General features: G+C 42.9%; 1 protein-coding gene and 1 long non-coding RNA gene across 5 annotated transcripts; one reads left to right on the plus strand and one right to left on the minus strand.

Moving 5' to 3' along the window:
• Positions 1-1,653: 1,653 nt before the first annotated feature.
• On the minus strand, positions 1,654-9,037 carry RBM15 (RNA binding motif protein 15). 4 transcript variants are annotated; one of them, XM_081492778.1, is made up of 2 exons: positions 6,060-9,037; positions 1,654-2,015 (listed from the first exon to the last, which is right to left on the minus strand). In XM_081492778.1, exons 1-2 carry the CDS (start codon positions 8,923-8,925, stop codon positions 1,993-1,995), a joined length of 2,889 nt encoding a protein of 962 aa, XP_081348904.1. In that variant the 5' UTR covers positions 8,926-9,037; the 3' UTR covers positions 1,654-1,992. The 4 variants fall into 4 exon arrangements, with proteins under 4 accessions (XP_081348904.1, XP_081348903.1, XP_081348905.1 ...); XM_081492777.1 differs by having other exon boundaries at positions 6,056-9,037; XM_081492779.1 differs by having other exon boundaries at positions 6,147-8,899.
• A 2,857-nt stretch (positions 9,038-11,894) lies between these two features.
• On the plus strand, positions 11,895-21,165 carry LOC145507040 (uncharacterized). The gene is made up of 5 exons (XR_014054520.1): positions 11,895-12,975; positions 13,557-13,841; positions 16,625-16,699; positions 18,121-18,213; positions 21,006-21,165. It is a non-coding gene; the product is annotated as an uncharacterized LOC145507040 (long non-coding RNA).
• Positions 21,166-26,426: the final 5,261 nt, after the last annotated feature.

Genomic DNA, 26,426 nt, shown 5'->3' on the forward strand with positions numbered 1-26,426 from the left:
TTTTGGCTAAATTATCACTCACAGTCTAGTAATACACTTTTTTGCTATATATACTAAAATATTCTTAACTTGGAGGTTTAGAGATCAGTGTTCATAATAAGCAACATTTTTACACCAGTTGAGTTCTTCCAGCACCATTAAATCACCAATAACAGTTAAGGCTACAGCTGAGAGAAAACATCAAATTTTTACAGGTCCAAATTCATAACCAGAATTTTAACACTTTGGTTCTCACATTTAAAAGAATTCTTTCAAATGTTAAGATAAATTTTAAAACTTAAAAATATCAAAACACCAAGAACACAAGTTCTGGTCTCCAACTTTGTTAATACAACACTTTGGTGAGGGGAGGAAGCTAGGAACAGCAGCAGAGTGCCTACATCAGAGAAACATATCCCCAAACACTGAAAGCCCTCACCCTGTTAATTACGCTTTTGACCTCTAAAAACCCTCTTACCTGTTTATAAGAGTTTATACAGCTGTTTGCCACTGGAACACCACCTTGCAGAGTATAAGCGTGGCATCCTTTGTTGATAATCACCTGTTGCCTAAGTAATCATCATCCCGCATGGAGACAGACAGCACTAGGCCTCTTCCATCCGAGGTTAAAATTCAAAACAAGCCCAACAAGCCTGCATTTCAAGGTGGTCTTCGTCTGCAACTATTAAGTTTAAAACTGGCAAACAACAATGGTGTCTGAAGCCAATGGTGCAGCACTGCTGGCTTCCTCTTGAACTCCAGCGTTGTCACTGTGCACCGAAGTCTCCTGCGGCAAACAGGGGAGTTGTTCTCCTGTACTGGAAACAGCTTCCAAAGATCAGGAGCCCCTGTACAGGATAATGCAGGAACTAAAGGCAAACACTTTTTCCTCCTTAAGGATGCCTCCATTTTTTCCTCACAATCTGTACTACCAACCGAAGTGACTGGGCCTGAGTGTGCGTTCGTACCTATGAAACCGTCACGGTGCATGCACATCCAAGGCATGTGGAACCACAGGTCAAATAAGGCACAGATACCAAGTAATGGTTCTAATTACAAACGCTAGCTCTCAGGAACTCTTCATCCATTCAGAACTAAACCCATCACTGCATAACTCTGGTAAGAAGCCCCTGAAGATGGAGGAGCTCCTCAAGTGTGTCAGGAAAGGCTTTATTAACATCATCATTAACATTTAAAAAGCAAGCGGAGCATTTCTCCTTCTTTTGGCAATTTGGTGCAAATGTTAAGTGCAAGATAAAGCAATTTCAAACTTTTCTTCAAATTAAAAATGAAACTAAGGCCAAACGTGATGGGTGGACAAAATAAATCAAAACTTAAAATTCAGCAACTCCGGCTCTTCAAACCAGCAAAGCCCCCGACTCGTGCACTGTGGTGAGGCTTACGGTGCTTGCCCCGGCTTCTTGCGTGCCAGCAAACAGCACCATTTCCTCATCAAGTTGAGGACTGAGAAGCAAATGATCCCCTTCACTGCAAACAAAGGGGGTCACAGTAACACTAGTGATCCTTCAGAATTGACACACTGTGATAGTCAAAATGATGGTCTCCCTGCTTCTTGCTCAAGACATACAAGATCTGAGCAGCAGCAAGTACCCCCTCAGCTGCAAACAAAGGGGTCAAAGGTTTGCCGTCAATTCACTTCCAGGCAGAAAAACATTTTCCTCAAAAGAAACAATTTATTTAGAATAAAACAAAAGCAGCTCAACTGTGAGCGCACGTTTGAGTGACAGCTACTTTTAAGCTGTGTGAGCCATAAAAAGGGTTTTTCTTTTCCAGAAATCTTGTGTACACAGCACAAAGCAAGGTCATTTTTTTTCCACTTAAAACACCGGCATTGGCATCACAATAGCAGATACACAACTTTAAGCTGCCATTTTAGTAAAATGCACAAATACTAAACAGATTAGCTTTCTTCCATCAAGAGGCCCATGTAAACTTCACATAAGCCACAACTTCTCTTCAAAAAGGTCCATTAGAGCTTTGAATTCCATGTCTTCATCCGTTGTTCACCAGTTTTGCTTGCGGGGGGGAAAAAAAGGTTATTCAGTACAAATGTTTACAATATTAAAAATATATATATTTCCCCTATGCCATTATAGATGAACATAACATTAACAAGACCTTCCTGGACAATCCACCTTGACTTCAAAAAGCACCAATAATACCCACTGGCACAAACCTTGAAATGAACTTACTGTGAACAGACAACAAGTAGAACAATAGGGTGATTTTTTTTTTTAAAGACTGCAATTAAGGGTTATAGGACTTAAAATATCCTTTGTACTCATGTAACTGAGTAAAACATGTCAAAAAAATTCAGAAAAAAGCAAGTTTATAATCAATTTATAATCAATATATTCTATATAACTTAAAAAAAAATGAAACTATAAAAAGGTGGAGTTTAGTCAAACTTATACCCCCTCTATTTTCATTCTATAATTTATATGGAGCAATACAGACCTACTCCATTATTGTAGAAAGGGGTCAAGATACAAAACCTTTTAAAAATCCACCTTCATTTGTGTTACCAAAGACAGCAGCTGTTATTTTAAGAAAACACTCATACAAACAATCGCTAAACGGCCAAAGAACACGGTGGGACTTTAACTTTCCAACTGTTTAAATCATACATATAAAACTCATTAAGCTAGACAGTTCATCGTGGTCACTTGAAATCATTTTCTCCCTTTAGGCACATCACTATAACCAGAATGTTAACAGGGTCAGCTCCATTTCTCTTCCTGTTCTCATACCTAACTCCTATCTCCAAACCAAACACTGTGGCAGAGACAGAAAAAAAATGTCCAGAAACTCTCTCCAAAAACTTTTTCACAAAAAGGTCATTAAGTCCCTCTTCTCAAGAGGATTTCCTAGTTCTGTTACCACAGAGTTTTTGGTGAATGGTTCCTATATGGACCCAAACTGCAGTTTAAGCTGTACCTGCATAATGAGCAATTTCACTGTCTGAAGAAAGTATTAAAAGAAATTAAAAAGACAAAACAACAACAAAATTGTCAGTGAAAATCTGCTCATAAAAGTTTTTAAATAAACTAAACAAGTGTTAGACTCTGAAAGCAACATACCCCTTACTTTTACTATTGTACCTCAAGTGGTCTAACTGAGCTAAGGGCCAGAACATGTTACTTTCAAAATGTGACAAAAGCTTATATCAGCCAGAGGACGGATGTTTTAAGACGTAATCCTTAAAGGGAAAACTCTACTTGCTCTCTGGTGAGAGTCAAAATAGACATCTTAAACCAGGAATTTAAATTTTTTCATGGAAAACCCTTTATAGGAATCCCAGTAACAAGCAACAAAATAATACTAAAAAAAATTGGCTAGGAGCTGAATGATTACTTTTTCATAAACTTTGAAATTGTGATTAAAAATCTAAATTAGCCTGATGGTTTTTTTTTTCACCAATAATACTTAATGAGTCATTTAATGATATACTTAAGAAATTCCATTCATTTGAACTTGAGTTCCAGAAAAATCAATTAAAGAAATACATTTTTTAAAAAATAAAAGCAAACGGAACAACTGGCTGTCACAAACATCCAATGTTGAGATTACAAATTCTGGCTAGTCAGAATTAGAACCAGATTGTTTTAGACAAATGCTTTCATTCCACTCTTAAGTTTAGGTAGATAGTTTACCAATATTATAAACCTGAACAACAGAATGAGCAACACAAATAAGAGATTCATCTGAATGATGGCACTCTGTAGGTAAGCACCAAACTAAACATAATTTTGTTATAATACATATACTTAGAAATGGTATCAAGCCATTGTTTCAAAAACACTGAAGTGCAAATTGCTCAGATCTAACAAAAGCCACGATGTCATATAAAGATTCAAACAAACATGGAGCAAAACCCACAGTACTCTACTCTTCGATATGCTGGCATATTAACTCAAATAAAAAAGAAAGCCACACACACTTTGGATTAGAGTAAAATTAGATATCAAGGACTTCACTCTCTAAAAGAGTAAAATCATTTGTCCAGCCATCTTATCAAAAGATATTCAAAAGTTAATGGTTAGTGAGACCATTTAAACTGGAAAAAATGTATCTAGCCACAAATTGTACTTTGACCCCATTTATTTATGCATAGACTGCACACTGACATTAAGTTTCTGAACACTGACATAAGTTTCTGAACAGGTGTCTATTCCATATTAGCGTGTCAAGCAGAGCTTTTTAAAAGCAAAAGGACCAAAAGTGTTAATTGTAGGACTTCAGGTATTTTCCCTACAGGCACACCAAGGACCTCTGTGCTCATAGCCTATTATCTTCCTTCTCTCAAAATGGCTAGTTTTTCCAGTTTAAAAACAAAAAACACAAAAGTCTCCAAACTTAAAAAGAAAACTTATAAATGCATAGTGAAAACTAAAAAGGATGACACAGCAGTGATGAGGCTTTCATGCTAACATGCATTAGACACCTGTCATAACGCACAATTAAAAATTACATGACGTTTCCCTAGGTTATTATTGGTGCTATTTCAAAACTATCAGCTTTGATAATAGAAAGAAAACAGTTGAGTTCTGCCAGGCTTTCAGTAAGTCACTTACACAGCATAGAAACATGACCATGATCCAAAGGTCCTCAAGTTTCTAATCATAATTAAATATCCAGGGCTTTAGCTAAAGTCCTCAACATTTAAACCACAGGGGAGAATACACTTACAAATGACCTGAGAAACTAGGGGTTGGGGGTGGAGGAGGAAAATAAAAAAGACAAGGAAACCATGAATTATTGTTAAGCAGCAAAAGCTCTTGTTAAGAACCAGAAATTGATATCTTCAGTTTTGGAAAAAACTGTGGAGGTGGGCTAAATTATTTCATACTAATTCCAGGTGTCTGAGAAAATAAACCACTAAAAAACGGTTTTCCTAAACTGCTATTTCAATTCTCTGTGGCTGGACACCAGTGAAAATAAAAACACAAAATTTCAAAGATACTCAAAATACTTTCAATAATGTGAAGTCATCGCTGTTTAAATATGAAAATAAAACTCCAAGCAAAATTTTGAGAGTATGTCAAAAGTATTTCACAATGATTTAAAAAAAAATTCTGCAACCCAGATATGGGTGATTAATGCCCACTGAAATAAAAGGATGACTTATGAGCCTGCAGACAACTCTTCTTTCTATTACTGAAGTCAGAAATTTGAGTGAATACAAAAATAAAAACTCACCTCTGATGAAAAACACAAGTTTTGAAATGTGCACAGTTAGAACTGTACCTGCTATACCCCTCTGAAAGTCAGTGAAAACCACCACACACCAATAACTGACCAAAGAATTCTGATTTTAAAAGCACCTACTCACTTCCTGCATACTAGTGTAAGCAAAAGACAACATGGTTTGTAACATACTCCTCTATTTTTACTGAACAGTTACAGCTACAAACCAAAAGTGCATATATGGGATACACAACTCAAAAACTAATGGTAAAAATACGTACGAAAAAGCAAGCTCTTGGGAACACACCACGTATTTTAAGAAAAATACTCAAATACCTGATTAAAATAATTGCAACATTTTATGTATGCTTTACCAGCTTATACTCCTGAGATTCCTGCTCAAATTTCAGCCACACAAATAACATTTCTGGTACAGGAATTATTTACCTACATACCAATCAAAGCCATTTTTAGGTGTGTAGTATCTTTTTACAGCTAGTGGGCTCTTCTTCAAATTCTAACTTTCAAATTTCTGGTTTTGTAACTTTGAGGATTTTTTTAAGTTCAAGATTAAAAAAGAAAAAAAATCCGCAGAAAAAGAGGACAACAGTTACACATAAGAATGGAAACTCCTAATTAAAGTAAATCCACTTGCCTGCTACCTTTAGGGGAGTCCTTTCACTTAAAATAGCTAAACTCTCCTGATTTCTATTTTAAAGAGGTTTATAAAAATACAAAAAAGAAAAAAAACCTAAAACTAAACAACTAATTAAAAAGAAAATTTCATCCAATGCTGTATCCCATTATACATCACAAAACAGGAACCATGTCAAAGTACTAAACACAAGTTACACACGGACTTTAAGACGCACCACGGACAATGATCATGACCAGGTAATCTTCTTCAGATTTGGCCAGTGCCTTGGCAGGGGAATCCAGGAACTGCTGGGAGAACTCACAGGGTGGAAAGGCATGAAGGACTCCGGTGTTTTCCTTGTCTTTGTTGCCCCCTACAGGGAGGCTGATCACCCCAGCGGCCTGCTTTTGCTTTAAGTAGGACACGAGGTTCCTAAGTGGCCTCTGAGTAGAGGTGGCAGTGTCTGATGTGGCTGAGGAAGAAGAGGACCTGCTATCAGAACTTCCAGGCACAGCCAGAAGAATAGCATAACCATTGGGCCCTGCCACTTTGATGCGTCGCGTTACTTCATCCAACTTGGGCTGGTCCAAACGAAGACGCTGAGTGATCTTGAGCTGGGCCACTTTGCCTCCAGTTGAGCCCTCCACAAGAAGACTACTAGCCACCTGCAGGTCACCCTGCAACAGATGCATGTTGGAAGGAAAGTTGCTGTTCTTCAACAGAAGCATGCCCTGCCAGGCCAAACAGAGTTTGGGAGATGCTGCTGCTGCAGGGGCGGTCCCCCCATCCTGTTTCTGGGAAGGGGACTTCAGCTTCGATGAAGCAGTGCTGGTGCTGGATGCACTCCCATCAGGCCGATCTTCTTTTTTCAGAGGGCTTTTACCCTCCGTGGAAGCAGTTGTCCGGTGCTTCTTATCCCGTTCAGCTGATGCAGAGTTTTTACGGTCTCGCTTGTCACCCTGGCTCTTCTCCAAACTACCTCGTCGGTCTCTGATTGGAGAGGGCCTTTCCAAGAGAAGACGGGAAGATCGATCGTTGTCGCTGTTGTAGCGATCCCGGCTACTGCCCAATTCTGGACTGCGGTCAGGAGAAGGCGCACAATGACGTTTTCGTGGACGGTCACTCTCTGGGGACCTATCCAGATGCCGACCCCCACTCTCCTCAGGCAGCCTTCGCTTCCTAGGTTGGTCTCTGCTGCTGGGCAGATCTCGATCACCTCTGTCCCGGTCCAAGGACCAGCCATCCCGCCTGCGATCCAGGCTATCCAGTGGCTCATAAGCAGGCACAGCAGTAGCTGCAGTCCGAGTGCTGCGTTCACGGACTGGGGGTGGGGGCGGAACCCAATCAGAGTCAGGATAAAGGTCCCTATCACGATCTCTGTACAGTAAGGGTGGTGTCCTATCCCGAGCACCCCTCAAAGGGTCGGGTGCACGGTGTCCAAAAGCATCTGTTACCAGTTCATAATGAGTTAACGGCAGAGGTTGCAGATATTGCTGCTGGTAACGATGTTCTGTGTCTGCAAAGTCTACTCTAAGGCGACGATCTGGGCCACCAAGTGGGAAGCCCCTCATATGGGTCCAAGCAGCATGAGCTGCATCCAGGCTTTCGTACTGGATGTATGCCCAACTATCACCTTTGCGGTAGTCAATGGTGCGTATGGTGCCAAATCGGTCAAACTCCCGTGCCAGGGCAGCAAGAGGCACCCAAGGACCCAGGCCACCTACCCAAAGGCGGGTGGTGGGTGTAGCTTTGCCATAGCCAATTTTGATAGGATTCCGAATTATAATTTTGCCAGACATCGCTAGTTTGGCCCGGTGAGACATATCTAGGTTTTCAAATTTGAGAAAGCCATAGGTACTGGTCTGGCCCCGAGAAGGCCTCTTGATGTCTACTTCTGTGATGACTCCGAAACGGTCAAATGCCCTTCTTAGATCACTCTCTGTCACAGTTATGTCTAGGTTGCCCAAGAAAAGCGTCCGGTTAGCTCGCTGATCATCCTCGGGTGAGATCTCATCTACTTCTCTGAAAGGAGCAGCACCTGCTCCAGTTCCCACCCTTGGCTCAAGACTGTAGGCTGGGCGCACTCTCTCATAGAACGAGTAGTCTCGCTCTCTCTCCAGGTCTCGGGGCAGTGGTGGCGGAGGTGGAGGGGGCAGGCGGCCAAGGGCCAACTGCTGCAACCGGTAGTCTCTGTATCCCAAGGCTGCGCCACCAGGGGAAAGTGATCTCTGGCCTCCACCACCTCCTCCAGGGGGGTGCCGGTGACCACCTACAGAGGACCCGACCACACTGGCTGAAGGAGGATAGGAATCTTTGTCTAAAGGGGAGCGGCTGCGGCGCCGGCTCACATACACAGCTTCTATCTTCAGAGGCCGGTCATAGAGCACTAGGCGGCCTCTGGCATGCTTGGCCGCCCGCGCGTCCTCTGGCCGCCGGAAGTTCACAAAGGCTACTCGCTCATCCCCGCTGCCAGAACCCGAGAGATGACTGATTTTGACACTTACATCACCGAAGCGTTTAAACTCGTGAAACAATCCGTCCTCCACTGCTTCGTCACTCAGCTGGGACCCCAACTCGCTTATCTTCAGTGTCTTGTATTCCCCGCCATCTCCGCCACCAGGAGCTGAAGAGGCGGCCCCAGAGGAACGTGACTCCCCGCCTCCACCCCGGGAGCTGCTGCGCGACTCGCCCCCGCCCGAGGAATTTTTGGTGTTTGGGGAGCTGTAACTATGCAAGCGGCTACTGGAGCTGCCCCCTCCGGTGTCGTACTCGCGGCTACCACCTCGGCTGCTAGACTTGTCCAGATGAAGGCTGCGCCGCGACCCGCCGCCGCCGTCGGTCTTTCCGCTGCTGCTCCCATTGCTGCCACCAGAGCCCCCTAACTTCTTGCTCCGCTCCCCGCGGGAAGTCGAATCCTCACCACCACGGGAGCGTTTCGGCTTGACCGGAGAGCGCTCTTTTCCCTTCATGGTAGCGGGTCGTCGGAGATCTTCTCCGCGGAACTGACTAACCCGCCGCCCCGCGCTCGTTTCACACAGCGGAACCGCACGCCGCCATCTTGGACTCTGCCGCGGCAGAGGGTCCCGCCCCGCAGTCTTCATTGGTCAATTAGCTCCACTCTTCTACAGGCTCATTGGGAAAACTACTTGTCTGTCTTTACATCTCCCCGCGCTCCAGGAAGGCGCCCGCCCAACCACTGTTATTGGGTTCCCAACGCCCTAGTCAGAGTACCTCATTGGTTATATTCGTTGTCCATCTTAACGGTTCCTCGCGCCAGACTGTAGCTCCGCCCCTCGTACTCGACGGTCACCTGACCCAAAGTCTTGAGGCGTTGATTGGGCAAAAAGTCTGCCCTCTAACGGTACTTCTTGCGCGGCGAAAGCAGTGATCCCGCCTCCTCATAACTTTCATTGGTTTATGACCCCGTCCTTTAACCTACTATTTGGGAAGTCAGGCCATATGTTCTATCATTTTTTTTTCTGAGAGGCCGGCTCACAGCGATCTCGCGCGCGAGAGAAGGCTCCCTCTTTCGACGCCCTTCTTGCAACTCCTCCGGCGGCTGAAAGAAGTTTAAATCTGATTGGATGGTGACGATGAAATTGATAGGCCGAAATACCTGTCCATCACTCGCTTAAAGGCGTAGGCTCTTACAGTGAGGAGGCTGCCTGAAGGTGAAAGAGTAGAATACGTGCTTGCTGTGCGACGTCGCGTAGACGTCGCGAAATGGTGACCACGAAACAGTTCCGCCTCCCCGCGCTTTCGGCTTTTTCCTTTCCAACATTTGTTCGCTCCCGCGGCGTACTTGGTTGGGGTTTGGCCCTCGGACCTCAGAACTTCCAGGCTCCCTACCTCCTACCTGTGTGGGACAAGGGGCTGGGCTTCTGTCTCTTCCCTCCCACTGTTGGGCTCACAAATCCCTCAGAAAACCGTCCCGGGGCGCCCAGCGGACACCATCTTAGCCCCGCAGGCCTTTGCGTGAACAGCCTTTAAAAGCCCCACCCACCGTACGCAAGAAAGTGCTCTGGGACCCGCGGGGCAGGCGAGGCCAGGTTCACAATTCACGAAGCGCGGGGTCACACTAACGCCCGGGGGCGGGGCGGGGCGTAGGCCGAGTGCAGGCTCTTGGCGTCCGGCAGCGCTGGAGCCGGGGCTTATCCCAGGCTGAAAGCCGGCCCTGCTCGGTGCGTTTCGTTCCCGCCCGAGTGTCCCGGGGTAACCTAGGAGAGAGACTGAAGCTTCCAGTCTCGACTCGTATAGGCCGGGTGGGGACTCTCGGGCCACGGCGGACGAGTTTGGGTTTCCTGATTTATGTTGCAAATTCACGTAGATTTGGGGATTTGTCGTCGGATAATAAAGCTGCGTTTGATTTTTATATGTTAATAACCTTCCCTGGTAAATAACGGAGTGAAATGAATGTACTTTGCTCCCTGCAGATGTGTCGCGTTTTTTCCTGTGGCTTCTTGTATGTCCCCACCACCTTCAGTTAGTTTATGCTAGAACCCGGTAGAACAGCCAGTCCATCTCTTTTGTCTCTTAGGATCATTAGGCGCTTTAAAACCCAACTTTCTTTCCATAGACCTTCATTGTGTCAGACAGTAAAGCACTTGTGCGGGGTGCTGGTGATACCTAGTTGAGAACAGGTACAGTTTCCATCTGGTAAAGGGAGGTAGTGCTGAGTTCCTCACAGGGCTAAGCTTTTATGCATTCCTCCCCATGTCCTCCGGGCAGAGGAAAGGGGATTCTTGTATTGATCCTCTCTTCAACTGCATCTCTCAAGATTCTATCTGTAGGAGACAATGTGAGATGTTTTTAAACTTTGAGGTAACTAGGTCCCCCAAACTGAAACCTAAACTTTGAAACTTTTAGAGACTGAAAACTCTTTAGCCCTGCCTTTTTAAGTAATTTTGAAGAAGGTGAAGATGTGAGCGTTTTATCTGGAGTAGACGATAAAAGCTTGAAAGAAGCCAACTATGCAAAAGCATTTCTATGATATTGTAATGTGTGGACATAGTCATTGTATTAAAACTGTTAAAATAACTACATAAGGCATAGTATGGTGTGTATAATATGCTACCATTTGTAGTCTTAAAAAATGATGTGCCTGTTTATGTGTTTGTACACTTTATATATATATATATATTCATAGAAACAATTGAGACTACTTAGGAGGTTACTGGGAGTAGGCAATGGCAGCCCACTCCAGTACTCTTGCCTGGAAAATCCCATGGACGGAGGAGCCTGGTAGGCTGCCCTCTATGGGGTCTCAGAGAGTCGGACACGACTGAAGCGACTTAGCAGTAGCAGCAGGAGGTTACTGAGATCATGCTGAGGAGAGGGGAGTTGAGAGTCTGGGTGGGAGAAGGACTCAAATTTTCATTATATTGCTTTATGCGTTATTAATACTTGTTTTACCATATGCATGATATTGCTATTTGTGTTTTTCAAAATAGCGATTGTTTTTAGCTTTCCTTAAAAAACTTTTTATGGAAAAACTAAAAAATGTACAAAAGTACAATGCTTTAAAGAACTCCCTTGTACCCAACATTTCAGCCATTTTCAGATCATGTCAATCTTGTCTCACCTACATTGTCCTCTTATTCTTCCCCCTCTTCATTATTTTGTTCCAAGCTTATTGGCCCCGGAAATGGAATCAACCATTTCTCCAAGTAATTCTGGTTCTTTTAGTGGGAAATGATACTTAAAGATAAAAATCTGGATACTAGGGAATTAAAAAAAAACATTATTCAAAAGAAAAAAGACTTTACATAGGGGATTTTCATCTGTTTCAAGGTTATATTAATAGAACACAACACAAATTGAAGTTAAGCCATTATCTGATTAAACATAATCTGTTATAGCTACCCTAGAAAAGATTGAAGGCAGGAGGGGAAGGGAACGACAGGGTGATATAGTTGGAGGGCATCATCGACTCAATGGACATGAGTTTGAGCAAACTCCGGGAGTTGGTGGAGGACAGGGAAGCCTGGCGTGCTGCAGTCCATGGGGTCACATGTGGGACACGACTGAGCAACTGACTGAACAACAACAGCAATAGCTAACCTAAATAAATCAGTCTCCAGGGTGACTGTTTTTGGCCTAAATTGACCTACTTAGGTGACTCACTGATTTAAAAAAAAAAAAAGTAAAAATAATGACCAAATAAGTATAGTATCCCAGATCTCCTCGTAGGGACTGAAGGAGCACAAGAATTGAGGGAGAGAATTCAGAGAATGATACTGCCAAGTATGGCAGTGCCTGAGGCTCTGCAAGGCTTAGTGGCTTGCTATTTGAAACACCAAGGAACTTGATGGAAGATATTGCCCACATGTGGCTGTGGTAGGAAGGCTTATCTGGCAGGGGGTTGGGGGGGGGGTGGCGCCAGAGGGGAGGTGATAGCCTATCTGATATAAAGAGGACTGGTAAGTTTAATGGATAGGTATGAAAAGGCCTGGATTCCATTATCAATAACAGAGCGAAAATACCACTTGTGTGTGTGTGTGTGTGTGTGTGTGTATGACAGAACTGAATAATGACATGATATGTTGATCCAAGATGTAGTTAAAATAAGTGATTTATTTTGTTTTCATTTCCTTTGTGTTCTTTAAAGTATGAAGTGGCTTAGTGAGGTTATATCAGCCTGTGTTCACACATGTGCTTTTGAGAGGGCTGAGAGAGGATAAAAGTGACCCACGGTTTAGAGGGGCAAGACTTTGAACACTTTTTCTACTGCTGGTGATGGAGTTGTTGAGGTCCAGTCCAGGCTTTCATCTGGTCTCCTTGTGGTCTATGGCCAGATTTGTGAGGATAACTGACCTGGGTGAGGAGGATCTTTCAGCGGTCATGAAAACAGAGTTAAGCTACCAACAGATTCCCTGAGCATCATAGCAGCAGGATGATCTCTCCTTTTAGTGCCTTGTCAAAAACCAAAAAGTAGTGTTGAGGAAAAGCTGCTATTGCCCATTGTGGCTTCAGTGTTGACCCCTTGGAGCTGTACAACTCAAAGCCCTTAAGGATGCACCCAGCAGGAGAGCGGTTGCAACTAGCTGTCTAAATAAAGTGCTTTCTCCATCTCCTTTAGAATCAGTCTCAGGTTAAAAAGGAAAAGCAAAAATGAAAGTTACATTCATGGAAGAAAGCTGTGCAATTAAAAGGTATCAGTATGTTTTCTATCAAATGTGTTCTTTCCACCCTCTTCCTTCCTAGGTTTTATTGTTTGTATCCTCAGTACACATAGAGACAATTATGACTGCAATATGAAATTTATCTTGGAAGCTGAGAGCCCTTTGATTTCCTGGCAGATGCAAAGAGGCCTGAAGCTGGAAATTTTTTAAAAAATTTCCCACTCACAGTCGTGAATTAAATTTTTCTGTTTCATTTTCTTTCGTAAAATGAGTGGCCTGACAGTAAGATTTGTTTTGTTCGCTCTGCAGAAAAAGTATGTGTTTTACCCATAGACGTATATGAAATCCCTAAAATAGCAAATAATCATTTAGGACACAGTTTCCACTATAAAGTCACTTGTTTGTGGTTTGTATGGTTTTTTAAAAACAGCTTTATTAAGATATAATTTACATACCATAAAGTTCACCCATTTAAAGCATACAATTCAGTGGGTTTTAGTATACTTAAGCTATGCATGTGGTTCACCCTTTAACACTGTTACAGAAAGACTCTGCTATAATTTCTCCTACATGACTAAGCCCTAATATAATTATCTCTTTCATTTATTTAGACATTTTATAGAGCAGTGGCTAAGAGCATGAACTTTGGAACCAGCCAGCCTGGATTAAATGCCAGCTCTGCTGTAGGTCTCAAAAGCATTGGATTATTAATTTCTCTGGGCCTTTATTTTCTCATCTATAAGATGAGAATAATCATAAAACCTCTTTACCAGGAGGATTAAATGGGTTAAAACATACAGTTTGACCCTCAGTATCCATGGGTTCTATGTTCTTGTATTCAACCAACCATGGCTCATCTGACTGTATAAAGAGCTTAGAAGAGTGCCTGGCACACGGTAAGCATGCATTGCTGTTAACTAGTATATTTTCTCTTTGAACTTTAGTATATAGAATTGGATTTATCATAATCTTCAGTTCCTGAGACATAATCATTAATGGTCCACTCATGGGTCTTTAAACTTTTAATTTACTTATCAAAACATAGTACATACCCATGAACCTATCACTCAATCCAAGAAATAGAAAGTTACCAGTATGTTATGTCTACCTAAATGTTCTTCCCTTATCCACTGCCTACCCTCATAGATAGCTACTATCCTGAATCTGATATTTGACTATCCCTTGTTTTGAGAACTTAAAAAAAATTTTTTTTAAGGAATTTTAAATTCCCTATCATGAAGTTTGTGGAAAATATATGTAAAAGTGGATTTTTTTTAATTCCTTAATATATGTATATGTGCATGCACTCATGCAGATGCGCACATATCACCTTCAAAGTATATTATTTTAGTTTCCCTTGTTTTGTAACTTTATACTAATTTGTATCTGTAATCTTCTGGAGGCTTGCATTTTTCATTCATAATGTTACTATGACTCTTCCATGTTACCAGAAAACTTTCAAGGAATGGATTATTTTCTAATATTTTGATGCCCTGCCATCCTTATGCTACCACAGGATATATCATATTAATAATATGGCTTTTCAAATTCCAGCCATCAAATAAGCATTGCAGGCACTCAGCAGGGCAGATGATGGGAGGAACAACTGCATGTCCTCCTCTTAAGACACCACCTGGAAGTGACTCACTAAAATTCTGCTTCTATCTCATTTGCCAAAACATAGACCTTTGGCCACATTTAGAAAAGAAGGCTGGGAAGTATACTCTGTATATACTTTAGCCCAGATAAGAATCAAGGGTCTTATTTCTAAGGAGAAAGACGGAGAACAAGCATTGGGGCCACCAACAGTCTCTTCCACAACTATGTACTAGGTGAATTATATGACACAATGCAGGGAAAGCGCAAGGTACTTAGCAAGCTTCAGTGAAAACTGTCATTTCATGATTTCACTTACATTATCCAATTTGATCCTCATAGTAATCATATGAGTTAGGACAAATGTGATTATCTTAATTGCAGGTTGGGAGACTAAGGTTCAAGAGGCTAATTGCAGTTGCTGGTGGTGGTGGTAGTTTTTGTTTCATTTTAAAGAGTCCAAGGGAAAGGAACCATAGGCCAATTCTGGAGTCCTGGCTTCTCTGGACAAAATCTACCTTTCATAAAAATCTTGTAATTCTATGTTCTCTGATTTCCTGAACCTGGCATGTAAATCTGAAAGGTGTGGGATGGAACTTAAGTCCACTAACTAAGTCCCCCTGTGGGACACTTTCTACCGAATCCCATATGAACCAGGTTGCTGAAAATGAAATGGCTCTCCAGCAGGTTGAAGCCTGAACAAACAAATCAGGTTACATAATTCACAAATAGATAATAAAAATCAAAGCCAGACTTTACTGAGCACATACTACATACCAGGTATTCTGCTAAAACTTTTCTCCCATTGGCTTGCTTCACCCTCGTAACAACCCAAGGAGATAGGCAGGCTTATAATCCTCCCTTTTATTTTAATGCCTTTTTTAAACAAATTTTTGGTAGCAAGTGGACTTATTGCAATGGCTTCTCTTGCTGTGGAGCACAGGCTCTAGAGCACAGGCTCAGCAGCTGTGGCCCACGAGTTTAGTTGCCCCACAGCATGTGGGATCTTCCTGGACCAGGGATTAAGCCCGTGTCCCCTGCATTGGCAGGTGGCTTTTCAACCACTGGGCCACCAGGGAGGTAACCCCCCACCCCCGCCACCCCCAGCTTCTTTATCAGGTAAAGGAAACTGAGGCTTAGAGATCCAATTTATTTTACAAATATTTAAGAAGAATAATATGTGTAGATTTGTTTTTTTCCCCAAGTCCGTGAAAGCATTTGATTTGAAGTCATTCTTATGTATTAGGGGTGACACTGCAGATTGCCCCCCATATCTATTCTCCCTTTCTATGTTATGAACAGGTACAATACTCTGACAGGGAACATTTTATAGCAAAAAAAATTACAACATGATATAAACAATTCTTTAAGTCACTAACATAGAATATATATATAGTAACTATGTTAGTATCTGCCTACTTGAAGAATGGTACTTTAACCTCAGTAGTTTATAACAACTGGAAGAAAGTATTTCATTTGATTGTAGGCAGTTTAGAGGTGAAAATTAGCTGTCTTGCAATGGAAATGGGAATTCACAGATTCTCAGTTATTGGACAAAACTTCTAAAGTCAGAGGCAATAAAAGCTTTATTTGCTGCTCCTTATTGAGTATTAGGCAAAATCCTCTTGCTGCTGCTATGTCAGGTGGAGATTCCAATTTAAAGAGCTCTGGATGGTGTATCCTGTGTGTCTTCCTATCTTTCATGTCAAATTCCATCCACCTATAAACACTGGTGAGGTTATAAAGTTGATAGAGTGTGAGTGCTTCTTTTCAATTGGATAAAAAGTTGTAGATTCTATATTTCCTGGTGTGTTTAGTACATAAATTTTCTCACAGAAATACAATAAAGTTCTGAGATCTCATGAGCCATCTCTGTGAGCCCACTATTAGCAAGAAGAAACCAGCTTTGGGGAAACCCAGCCCCTCGACACAGCCATAAATAACCTAGTGGAAACAAAAGAAGACTTCTACAAATGTTTGTATATGTTTGTCCATGACCATGGACAGTATTTCCATGACATTTTAAAAATTATGAGCTCCTTTAACAAGTCAATCTTTTTCAAAGTATGTTCTATGTTCCCAGCATAGTGAAAGTACAGAGAGAAATTGTATGACATGAACCCTACCAAGAATTTGCTTGGATGAGAACAAAAATCAGGTACATTTAAAATTTGTCACTGAATTATTAAAGTGAAAAAAAATTTAAATTAAGTCAAGTATAGAAGTTTAGTGATAAGAGAACTCAGTGTGGGCTGGGGTAGTCAGGGGAGTTATGTGTGTTCCTTGTAGAATTCCAGACCATAAAGAATGCACAGGGTAGAATTCTAAGTCCAAGCAATGTTTCATAAGGGTTCTGACCCTAAATTTCCTTACTGTGTGACCTTGAACAATCTTTCCCAAACACAAATCTGATAGTTTCCGTTGCTCCGCAGATAAAGATAAGAATTCTTAGTATGCCCTACAAGGCCCTATATGGCTTGGCCCTGTCTACCATTCTTGCCTCATCTTGCTCTCCATTTCCCACTGGCCTACCTTCTGTCCCGCACACTCACTGAACTCCCTCCCTTCCTAGGGCAGATGCTCTTTCCTACCCTCATCACCATGTGAACTCCTATTCATACTTCAGGGATCATGTCCAGGTTACCTCCTCAGGGCAGCCTTCCCTGACCAGACTGAAGTCCCCTATTGAAGGCTCTCATTTGCCATGTGATGTGCCTCTCCTTCATTGCACCTGTCACAATTGCAATTTTACATTTGTTGTAATTATCTGATTTACAACTTAGTGCATTTGATTTATGTCTTTTTCTCCCCCCAAGTTTTCATAAGGACAGTACTGTGTGTGTCTGGTTACTTACCATTTTATCCACAGTTGTTAGCACACCATCAGGCACATAACTGACACAAGTTTTTGTTTGATGAATGAATGAATGAACATAATCTATATCAGTATTTCCCAATATCCCATAAAATGGTCCCAAGATAAAAAGTCAAATGAGTTTAGAAAACACTTTGTGCTATATCGTCCAAGGCTCCACCCCTGCCCCCATGTATCTTTGCATATAAAACACTCTGGCAAGAAAGAAAGAAAAAAAAAAGACTGTAGCAAATCTGCAGTAAACAAGGCTTCATCTTAATTCGACCACAGAATGTAAACCAGAGTTCCCTAGGAGAACTCTGGGCAGTGTTTCCACTCAAGGGAGATAACCTAGCTGCCCGTGCTGATGTTTTTGATTCAACAAATGCTAAGTGTTTTGTTTCCTGAGAGGAATTTCCCAGTTGTTAAACTGCTCTGGGAATCCAGGCAGATGTAGGATTTAGAATTTGAAAAATGGAGCCACAAGTACAAACAAGCTCTATGAATACAATCTGCTCCATTAGCTGAAGGATGGACTCTCCTCAGCACAGTTTGTAGCAGAATATGTGTTCAAAGAATGAATGGAGAGAGAAAATAACTGTGGTGATAACCCTTCAGCTAGTGAGTGGTCCCATCTTAGGAAACATAACTATAGTTAAACAAGTTCAAGTGTGAGTGAAAGCTTTTTAAGCTATGATGGTTAATGTATGGGCATTTTTAACTAGGTACTTAGTGAAGACAGTGGCATAGTAAACTTCAGGCTTCACAGGAACTTACCCAGTCACAGGATTTAAAGAGGCAACACTAACACTCTGAAGGCAAGTAAATACTGATCTTTGCTTGTTGGTTTTGTGATAAACATTTTGTCAATTGTTATTTTTTTCTAGGATTTAACATTAACTTCCTTTTTTGTCAAATCCAATGCTTTATTTTTCCCCTCAGTGTTCATCCTCCTTGATCTTTTGGTAATCTTTTTGACCGTGTTCAAGAAACCCTTCTTGAAATTCTTCCTGCCCTTGTTTCTGTGACCTGCAGTTTCAATTCAATAGCATTTCAATCAGTATTTATTGATCACCTGTGATGTACCAGACACTGGGCTATCATCATTCATTTATGAACTCATTCATCAACATTCATTGAGTTCCTACTGGATATCAGGCACTGTGCCAGTGACTGAGATACAAAAATGAACAAGATACAATCCTGGATCTGAGAAGCTTCACAGCCTAGGAAAGTAGACAACTAACACATCATGGCAGGAGGCTATGGTACAAGTACAGACTCGGGGGCTGTGGCCTTCAGAGAAAGAAACAATTGCTTTTCTCTGGGAGGGAGGGATACTGTTGCATAGCACAGTGCCTGGTACAGGCTGAATCTTCAATAAATATACATTAAAAGAACAAAAAGCCTTCCAGGCAGAGAGACTAGCATGATTAGGGTATCTTCAGGGAGCCCAGCCTGGGACAGAGGACCAGCTTCTCTGGAAGCATGGAAGGGGTGGTGATGGGGATGTTGATCTGAAAGAAAGGTTTTTTCCTACTGTTGCTATTTAATTTATAAATGTTATGCACATGCATATTTAAAAGCACATTACGTAAGTTATTAATTTACAGATTTTTAATATATTTTATATTGAGAATAAGAATACAATTATTGTTTTCACAATACAAATGACAGAAATTAAAGCTCAAACTATAAAAGCTGGTATATAAATAGAGAATACAGAGGTTCTGCAGCAAAGCCATTGTCTTCTTGAGGGTAGTGGTGAGATATTTAACAAAAGTGGGAGCAGAATATTGGGCTGAAAGGACTGTATCCTGTAGGTAAGGGTTTGTCAAATGGTGTCAGAATCAAAATCACTTGGGAGATCTCCTTTTATAAAGCAAGTTTCCAGGTTCCACCTGTATTAGTCAGGGTTCTGCAGAGAAACAGATCCAGAAGGATGTAAAGATAGATATAAATACAGATAGATACAGCTATGTCCCATGACCTGCAGGTGGCAAGCTGGGGACCCAAAAGAGCTGATAGTATAAATTTCAGTTCGAATCCAAATGTCTGAGAACCGGGAAAGCCAGTGGTGTAATTTCCAGTCCAAAAGGCAACAGGCTTTCAAGACCCAAGAAGAGAATTTTTCAGTTTTGAGTCCAAAGGCAGGAAAAGACCATCTCCTTAGTGAAAGTTGCTCAGTTGTGTCCGATTCTTTGCAACCCCATGGACTGTAGCCTGCCAGGCTCCTCTGTCCATGGAATTCTCCAGGCAAGAATACTGGAGTGGGTTGCCACGCCCTTCTCCAGGGGATCTTCCCAACCCAGGGATCGAACCCAGTTCTCCCTCATTACAGGCGGATTCTTTACCATTTGAGCCACCAGGGAAGCCCATAGTCCCAGTTCAATCAGGCAACAGGAGTTGCCATTTACACAGCCTTTTTGTTCTGTTTAAATCTTGGATTGGATGAGGCTGACCCCCATTGAGGGGCCAATAAAGTCGACTGACTTCATTCAGTCTGCCAATTCAAATGTTAATCTCATCCAGAAACACCTTCACAGACACATCCAGAATACATTTGACCAAACGTCTGTCATCCCCATGGTCATTACAGTTGATCACCCTACCACTTTATAGTGCATACTGAAATTTGAGGACCTTTGCAGGCCATTCAGAACAGTGAAAAGTTTTCCAAAAGAGAGGCAATTTGATCAGATTATCTGGAAACCACTTAAGAAGGAACCCTGGAAGTTCCATGGAAGGTGAGTGGTTGTGGGATAGGGAAGGTGAGGCAGGATGCAGTGTCATGGAACAGATAGGGAGCTTATTATACAGGACACAATGATGAGGTCCTGCTCTCCCCTATGCTGATGACCCCTGTTGCATTGCTATGTAAAAATTAACCCATTGCTTGGTCTTCCCTTGTGGCTTAGCTGGTAATGAATCCACCTGCAATTCGGGAGACCTGGGTTTGATCCCTGGGTTGGGAGGATCCCCTGGAGGAGGGAACAGCTCTACCCACTCCAGTATTCTGGCCTGGAGAATTCCATGGACTGTGTAGTCCATGGGGTTGCAAAGTGTCGGACACGCCTGAGTGACTTTCACTTCACTTAGCAGCTAAAAAGAGTCTTGGATCAGGAATTTGAGAAGGGCTCCACTGGACAGTTCAAGCTTGAGATGTCCCATGTTGTTGCAGTCACATGTTGGCTGGGGCTTTAGTCATCTCATCTGGGCTGGATGTCCAAGATGAGTCATTCACTTGGTTGGCGGTTGACATTGGCCATCATCTGCTACACACGGCCTCCTTGGCAGAGTAGTCTCGGGTAGTCAGACTTTTCACAAGGCATCTGGCTTCATTTCAAGACAACCAGGCAGAAACTGCATGGCCTTTTCTGACCAGCAGAACTTCCACTCTACTCTATGAATCAAAGCTTCCACTAGCCTGCCCAGGTTCAAGGACAAGGGAATTAGACTCCACTTCTCAATGGGGCCAGTAGCCAGGTCACAAAGTAGAACAGCCTGTGCAATGGGAGATATTGTTCTGACATCTTTGGAAGACATAGACTTATGTAGCTCCCAAATCAAGATTTCCAATCCTGACTTCTTATCTACTCTCCTGTTTTAGATACACAATTGCCCGCAAGATATCTCACTGGGAAGTCGTGCTGTCAACTCAAACTCAAGTCTAAAACAGAATTTATGACAACAATCCTTCATCCCATAATCTTATTATTTCAGTAATATTAAAACTGAAAAAAAATATAGACGGACCCTTTGATCTCTGACTTTTCTCTCTCTTTTTAAAATAAATCAATTATTTATTTATTTATTTATGGCTGTGCTGGGTCTTCATCGCTGCATGTGGACTTTGCCCAGCTGCGGTGGAAGAAAACAATCTTACATTAGACTGAACGAGAAAAAAAAACTCAGACTGAGGATCAAGAGACAGTGACCAGAAGACAGAGGGTTAATGTAGGGGCTGCTCTCTAGAAGCTACTCTCTACAGTGACCAGAAGACAGAGGGTTAATGTAGGGGCTGCTCTCTAGAAGCTACTCTCTAAGCCCACGGTGCATGGGCTTCTCATTGTGGTGGCTTCTCTTGTTGCAAAGCACGGGCTCTAGGGTGCATGGGCTTCAGTAGTTGTGGTGCTTAGTTGTCCCACAGCATACGGGATCTTCCTGGACCAGGGATTGAACCTGTGTTCCCTGCATTGGCAGGCAGTTCTTAACCACTGGACCACCAGGGAGGTCCCGACTTTTCTTTCTCTGAAAAATAATCTGCTACCAAATCCTGAATTTTCTTCTTCTTCTTCATTACTGATTCTTGGATTCTCCTCATTGCCTGCCATCCTTTGATCCAGCCAGTTCCTTCTCACCCCTTGGTCCTCTAGCTGATCTTCACGCCTCCATCCTCTCCCTTGCTGTCACCCATTTTACATGCTGTAGCCTGGCTAGTCTTCCCCAAATCACACTTCCCATTTTCCTGATCAACATTCTGGAGTGGGCTCCTAATGGAAGTCCATTTACCAAACTATCTGATACCAGGTTCCTGGAAAAGAGTTTAGCATTCAGGGTGTTTCTTAAATAGTGACTTTGAGATTGACACTCCTGGAAGGAAAGGGAAAGAACTTGGATTGGGAGGAAGAAGTGGACTTGCAATCAGACCCAGCCACAGCTCCAGCTGACCCCATGGGACTGCTGGAGTTAGAAAGTTCCACTAATTAGTGGCCTTCAGAGTTGTCCCACAATGAGCTGAGATGGCAGGGCCTTTTATATTTCTGCATTGTTCAGTCATGGCCACTGTGGAAAGGATCGTGACCTTGGGTAAGGCAGCTCTCTGCAGGTGAAGAAAACCTGAAGTGGCTGACAGCTCCAGGTGTCCATTCCCAGGGGCTGGGGCAGCAGAGTGCCCCACATTCTCCACATTCACTGGTGCCCTTGTCCCTTCAATCACACAGCTCACCACAGCTCACGTTCTCCTTGGTGCTCCCAGGCTCAACTTCAAGTCCCTATTTCATTCAATCTTCAGCAAGCTCCATTCCATATCACTCTCTCCACTTTTGCTTTCATGCTGATTATTTCCTATAGGTTATTTTGCCTTATTCCACCCAAGTTGGGCTTCCCTGGTGGCTCAGCAAGAAAGAATCTGCGTGCAGTGCAGGAGACGCAGGTTAGATTCCTGGGTCAGAAAGATCCCCTGGAGGAGAGCATGGCAACCAACTCCAGTATTCTTTCCTGAAAAATCCCATGGACAGAGGAGCCTGGCCAGCTACAGTCCACAGGGTCACAAAGAGTTGAATATGACTGAAGCAATTGAGCATGCACAGATGCCACCAAGTTAGGGTATGCACTCTTCAAGGGAGGAAAGGAGGTGTGCCTTTTCCCCAGGACGTCAGCACAGAGTAAATACAGCACGGAGATAAGTACTCCACATATTTACAGCTGGAGCTCAAGAGATGCTTGGAGATAGATTAACCAGAGCCTCTGGTTACTGCTGAGATTGCTCAGAGGGTACTGTTTCCAATATCCAATACCAGAGCAGAATGAATAGTGTAGGAAACCACCACCTCCTGGTCCTTCTGGGGAATAAGAAAACTAACCCTTACTGGTTGTGCAGAGTTGCTGAGCTGGGTCTGGTGTGGGAGCACGTGCTGGGCAGGAGCTCACTCCAACTTGAGCCACAGTTGGAAGTTACTCCCCATCCGTTTCTTCCCACCCACAAAGCAGAGCCAGAGATCCTTTGGTCTCATGGGGCACTGTGTACATTTAACTAATGAGTGGCCATCAAGTGTTGCCCAAATGCCAAGTGTAATTATAGTGAGCAATTATTTTTGCCTGAAGAGGCAGCAGTCCAGCCACTGTCGAGGGAGGGAGATAAATGTCTGTGTTCCCTGGGATCCTGTGGGAACATGAGCTGTTTTGCTGCCCTCAGAGGATCAGGAACCCAGATATAGCTTTCTTACACCCAGGGCACACCTGGGCAGGAATCCCCCAAAGGAACATCTTTCTGTTTGTAGATTCATTACTGCTTTGGGGAGTGGGAAAGGCATTCTCCTCCCCACTCCACTCCTCCACCCCTGGCAAGTACACCACCAGAAGCCCCACTCAAGCAGCTTTCTATGGGCTTGGGCTCTGAAGGCCACTCACAGCAACCCCTCCACCCTTGGACCCAGAAAGGCCGTAGGCAAAATTCACTTGGCAATTTCCCATCACCCCCCAGTGTCTGAAACCTAACAATAGCCTCCACAATCATAACAATAAATTAAAAATAAAGCACTTTGGAGCTCCCTAAATGGAAGTTTTTCACATGGTTTTTATATTCAGAGTTCTGTTTCTCCCTCTGGGTAGATTTTATAAATAACCAGGGAATGCTGGAGAGAATTTCCATATTGACTCTCCTTCTCTTTTCACATAAGAAACTCCAAGCAAGTTTGTATCTTGTGACCTTTCTGTCTGAAAGTCTATAAAATTAGATAATGCACATAAAAAGGTAAATAGGAAAGGAAGAAAAGAAGAAAAAACTATATGGAGACAACTTAAGGAAAGTGTTTATTTAAAAAAATTCAAGGGACTTACCCGGAAGTCCAGTGGTTAAGACTCCAAGCTCCCAAAGAAGGGGCCCGGGTTTGATCCCTGGTCAGAGAACTAAGATCCCACCTGCTGTACAGCGTGGCCAGAAAAAGATAAGAAATTCAATTATGTCATGTCTTGAGATAAAAACAGGTTCATCCCAATATCCTAACCTTGCTAGTTTAAGTCTTAGGCAAATACTAGTTCACACTGGTTGAACCTTTGCCATGTATCCAGCATGATTCTAAGGTGTTTCTTAGGCGTTAACTCATTTACTCCTCGTATTAACCCTGTGAGTAGATGCTATTATTGATCCACTTTATAGAGTGGAAACTAAGGCCTACAAGAAAGAAGTAACTTATCCCATGTCAGTCTGACACCAAAGCTAGGGCTCCTAACAAGATGACTCCATTACTAAAAGCTGAGGCACATTGTCAATGTGTATGAACTGTCATTTTCTAAAGGAGAACCAGGACACTGTAAGGTCCTGGGACCGTGAAGGTACTCCTACGCCAGCTCACTGGACACCCAAGAAGCATTTCTCACCCTCTTTACCCATTCAGGGGCTATGCAGTTTCAGAAGACTTCTTGAGTCTAGAACTCTGAGCCTCTTAAAAGAGGTTGGAAGTAAGTATTGAACCTCTTTTCTCTGAGTGGAATTTGAGTCTATGTCCATTATTTACACTCACTGAGAAATAATCTTAGAAAAAGATGTTTTTTCATGTGATACACGTTTACATTTACACACGTAGATGCAAAATTTTCCCTGCCATGTGCCCTTTCCCCAGCAGTCTAGGGAAGTGCCCATGTCCATCACGTACTCTCAGGGCATCCTGAACTTTTCCTTCAGAACACCTATCATGGTATGGGATCATATGCTAACACAACTACATGTCCAGTATCTCTGCCTCACCAGACTGTAAACACCACAAGGCAGGGGCTGAGTCTGTGTTGCTCCGTGTAACATCCCCAGGGTCTGGTGCAATGCCTGGCACGAAACAGGCACCCAGATACTGCTGGAGGAGTAAGGGATGTTATCCATGGCACCATTTGGTTCTGAGAAAATGCTACCACAAACTGTAAGAGAAACCAGCTTCTCTAAAATCTTTCAAGACCCACTTCAATTTTCAGACAAAATAAAGAATTTTTCAATATACAATTTCAATCATTTTTGAGATGAGTGGCTTTCCCTTATGTTGAGAATACTGGTTCTCAAGTCAGAAGGTCTGGTTCTCATTCTCTGGTACTCATTGCTTGATGATGGCCCAATATTTTAACCTTCTCAGTGTGTCCATTTCCTCCTAGGTAAGGTGGGGCAAAACCAGTGTCAGAGCAATGATGTAGAGATTAAAGGAGTTCCCAAGCAAGTGTTCGGAATTGTGCCTGGTGCATGGGAATCCATAAATGTTGGCTCTTATTATCAACATAGCTATCAGCCTAGAACTCATACAGTTCTCCGGCAGATTTGAGTCATTTCTAAAAATTCACAGGATATGAAACCAAATTGAGGCCAGGTGTAAAGGCATCTGGACTCAATATCCCTGCTGTCAAGATCCTCTAAGAGGGCAAAGGGAACCTCTCCCAACCCCAGCCTCCGTGAGTGTCATTCATTTTATTGCAGGTGTCCCGGGGTCTCAGGAAATGGGGAATTCCTGGTCTTCTGAGGTTTTTGGCTGAGACTCCCGCTTGCTCTACTGCCTAGTTGGGTTAGATGCCTAAGAAAGATCCTCTTAATTCAAAGAACTCGTGATTTCCTGAAAAGGTCAGCTCCCACCGAAAGTTATTCAAATCCTCCATCATTCCTACCTCCTCTCCCTCACCCTTCTCCCTATGCCCTCACAGTTTGTCCCCTGCTTTAACCCATCCTCCAGGCTTTGCCCCAGTCAGCTCAAATAGCCGAAGTTTTCAGTTTAATAGTAAAAATGCACTGCTCTGAGCACCTCACAAAAAAAGTTAACTTATAACCCACAGAAACCCAGTGGGGTAGGTGCTGGAGTTACTGCCATTTTACAGATGATGAAACCGAGGGGAGGAGAGGCTGACTGCCTTGCCCAAGGACACTCAGCTGGAGAGTGCAGAGCCGGGGTCTGAATGAACCTCTGGATTCCCAACTACTACCCTGCCTCTGGAGGAAGGTCTCCCCACCCTGCCCCTGGAGAATGCTCCTCAAACTTTCTCCTCAGTGTTGTTCACCAGCTAAGAGGCATGGGGAGAAACCAAGATGTGAGAACAAACCCAGGCAAGTGTGGAGCTGTGAGGGAGGTGGTTGAAAGAGCCAGCTCTACAGCTGGACTGTGTGGATTAGAATGCTGGGTTTTTAATTTACTAACCCTGGTAAGTAAAATGGGAATAACAATAATACATACCTTATATAGTTGTTTTGAACATTAACACACATTAAACACTCAGAATAGGGCTTCCCAGGTGGTGCAGTGGTAAAGAATCTGCCTGCCAACACAGGTGACTCAAGAGATGC

The sequence above is a fragment of the Giraffa tippelskirchi genome, chromosome 5, assembly GCF_054371585.1.
Source record: "Giraffa tippelskirchi isolate mGirTip1 chromosome 5, T2T-mGirTip1v1.2.pri, whole genome shotgun sequence".
Classification (NCBI taxonomy): Eukaryota; Metazoa; Chordata; class Mammalia; order Artiodactyla; family Giraffidae; genus Giraffa; species Giraffa tippelskirchi.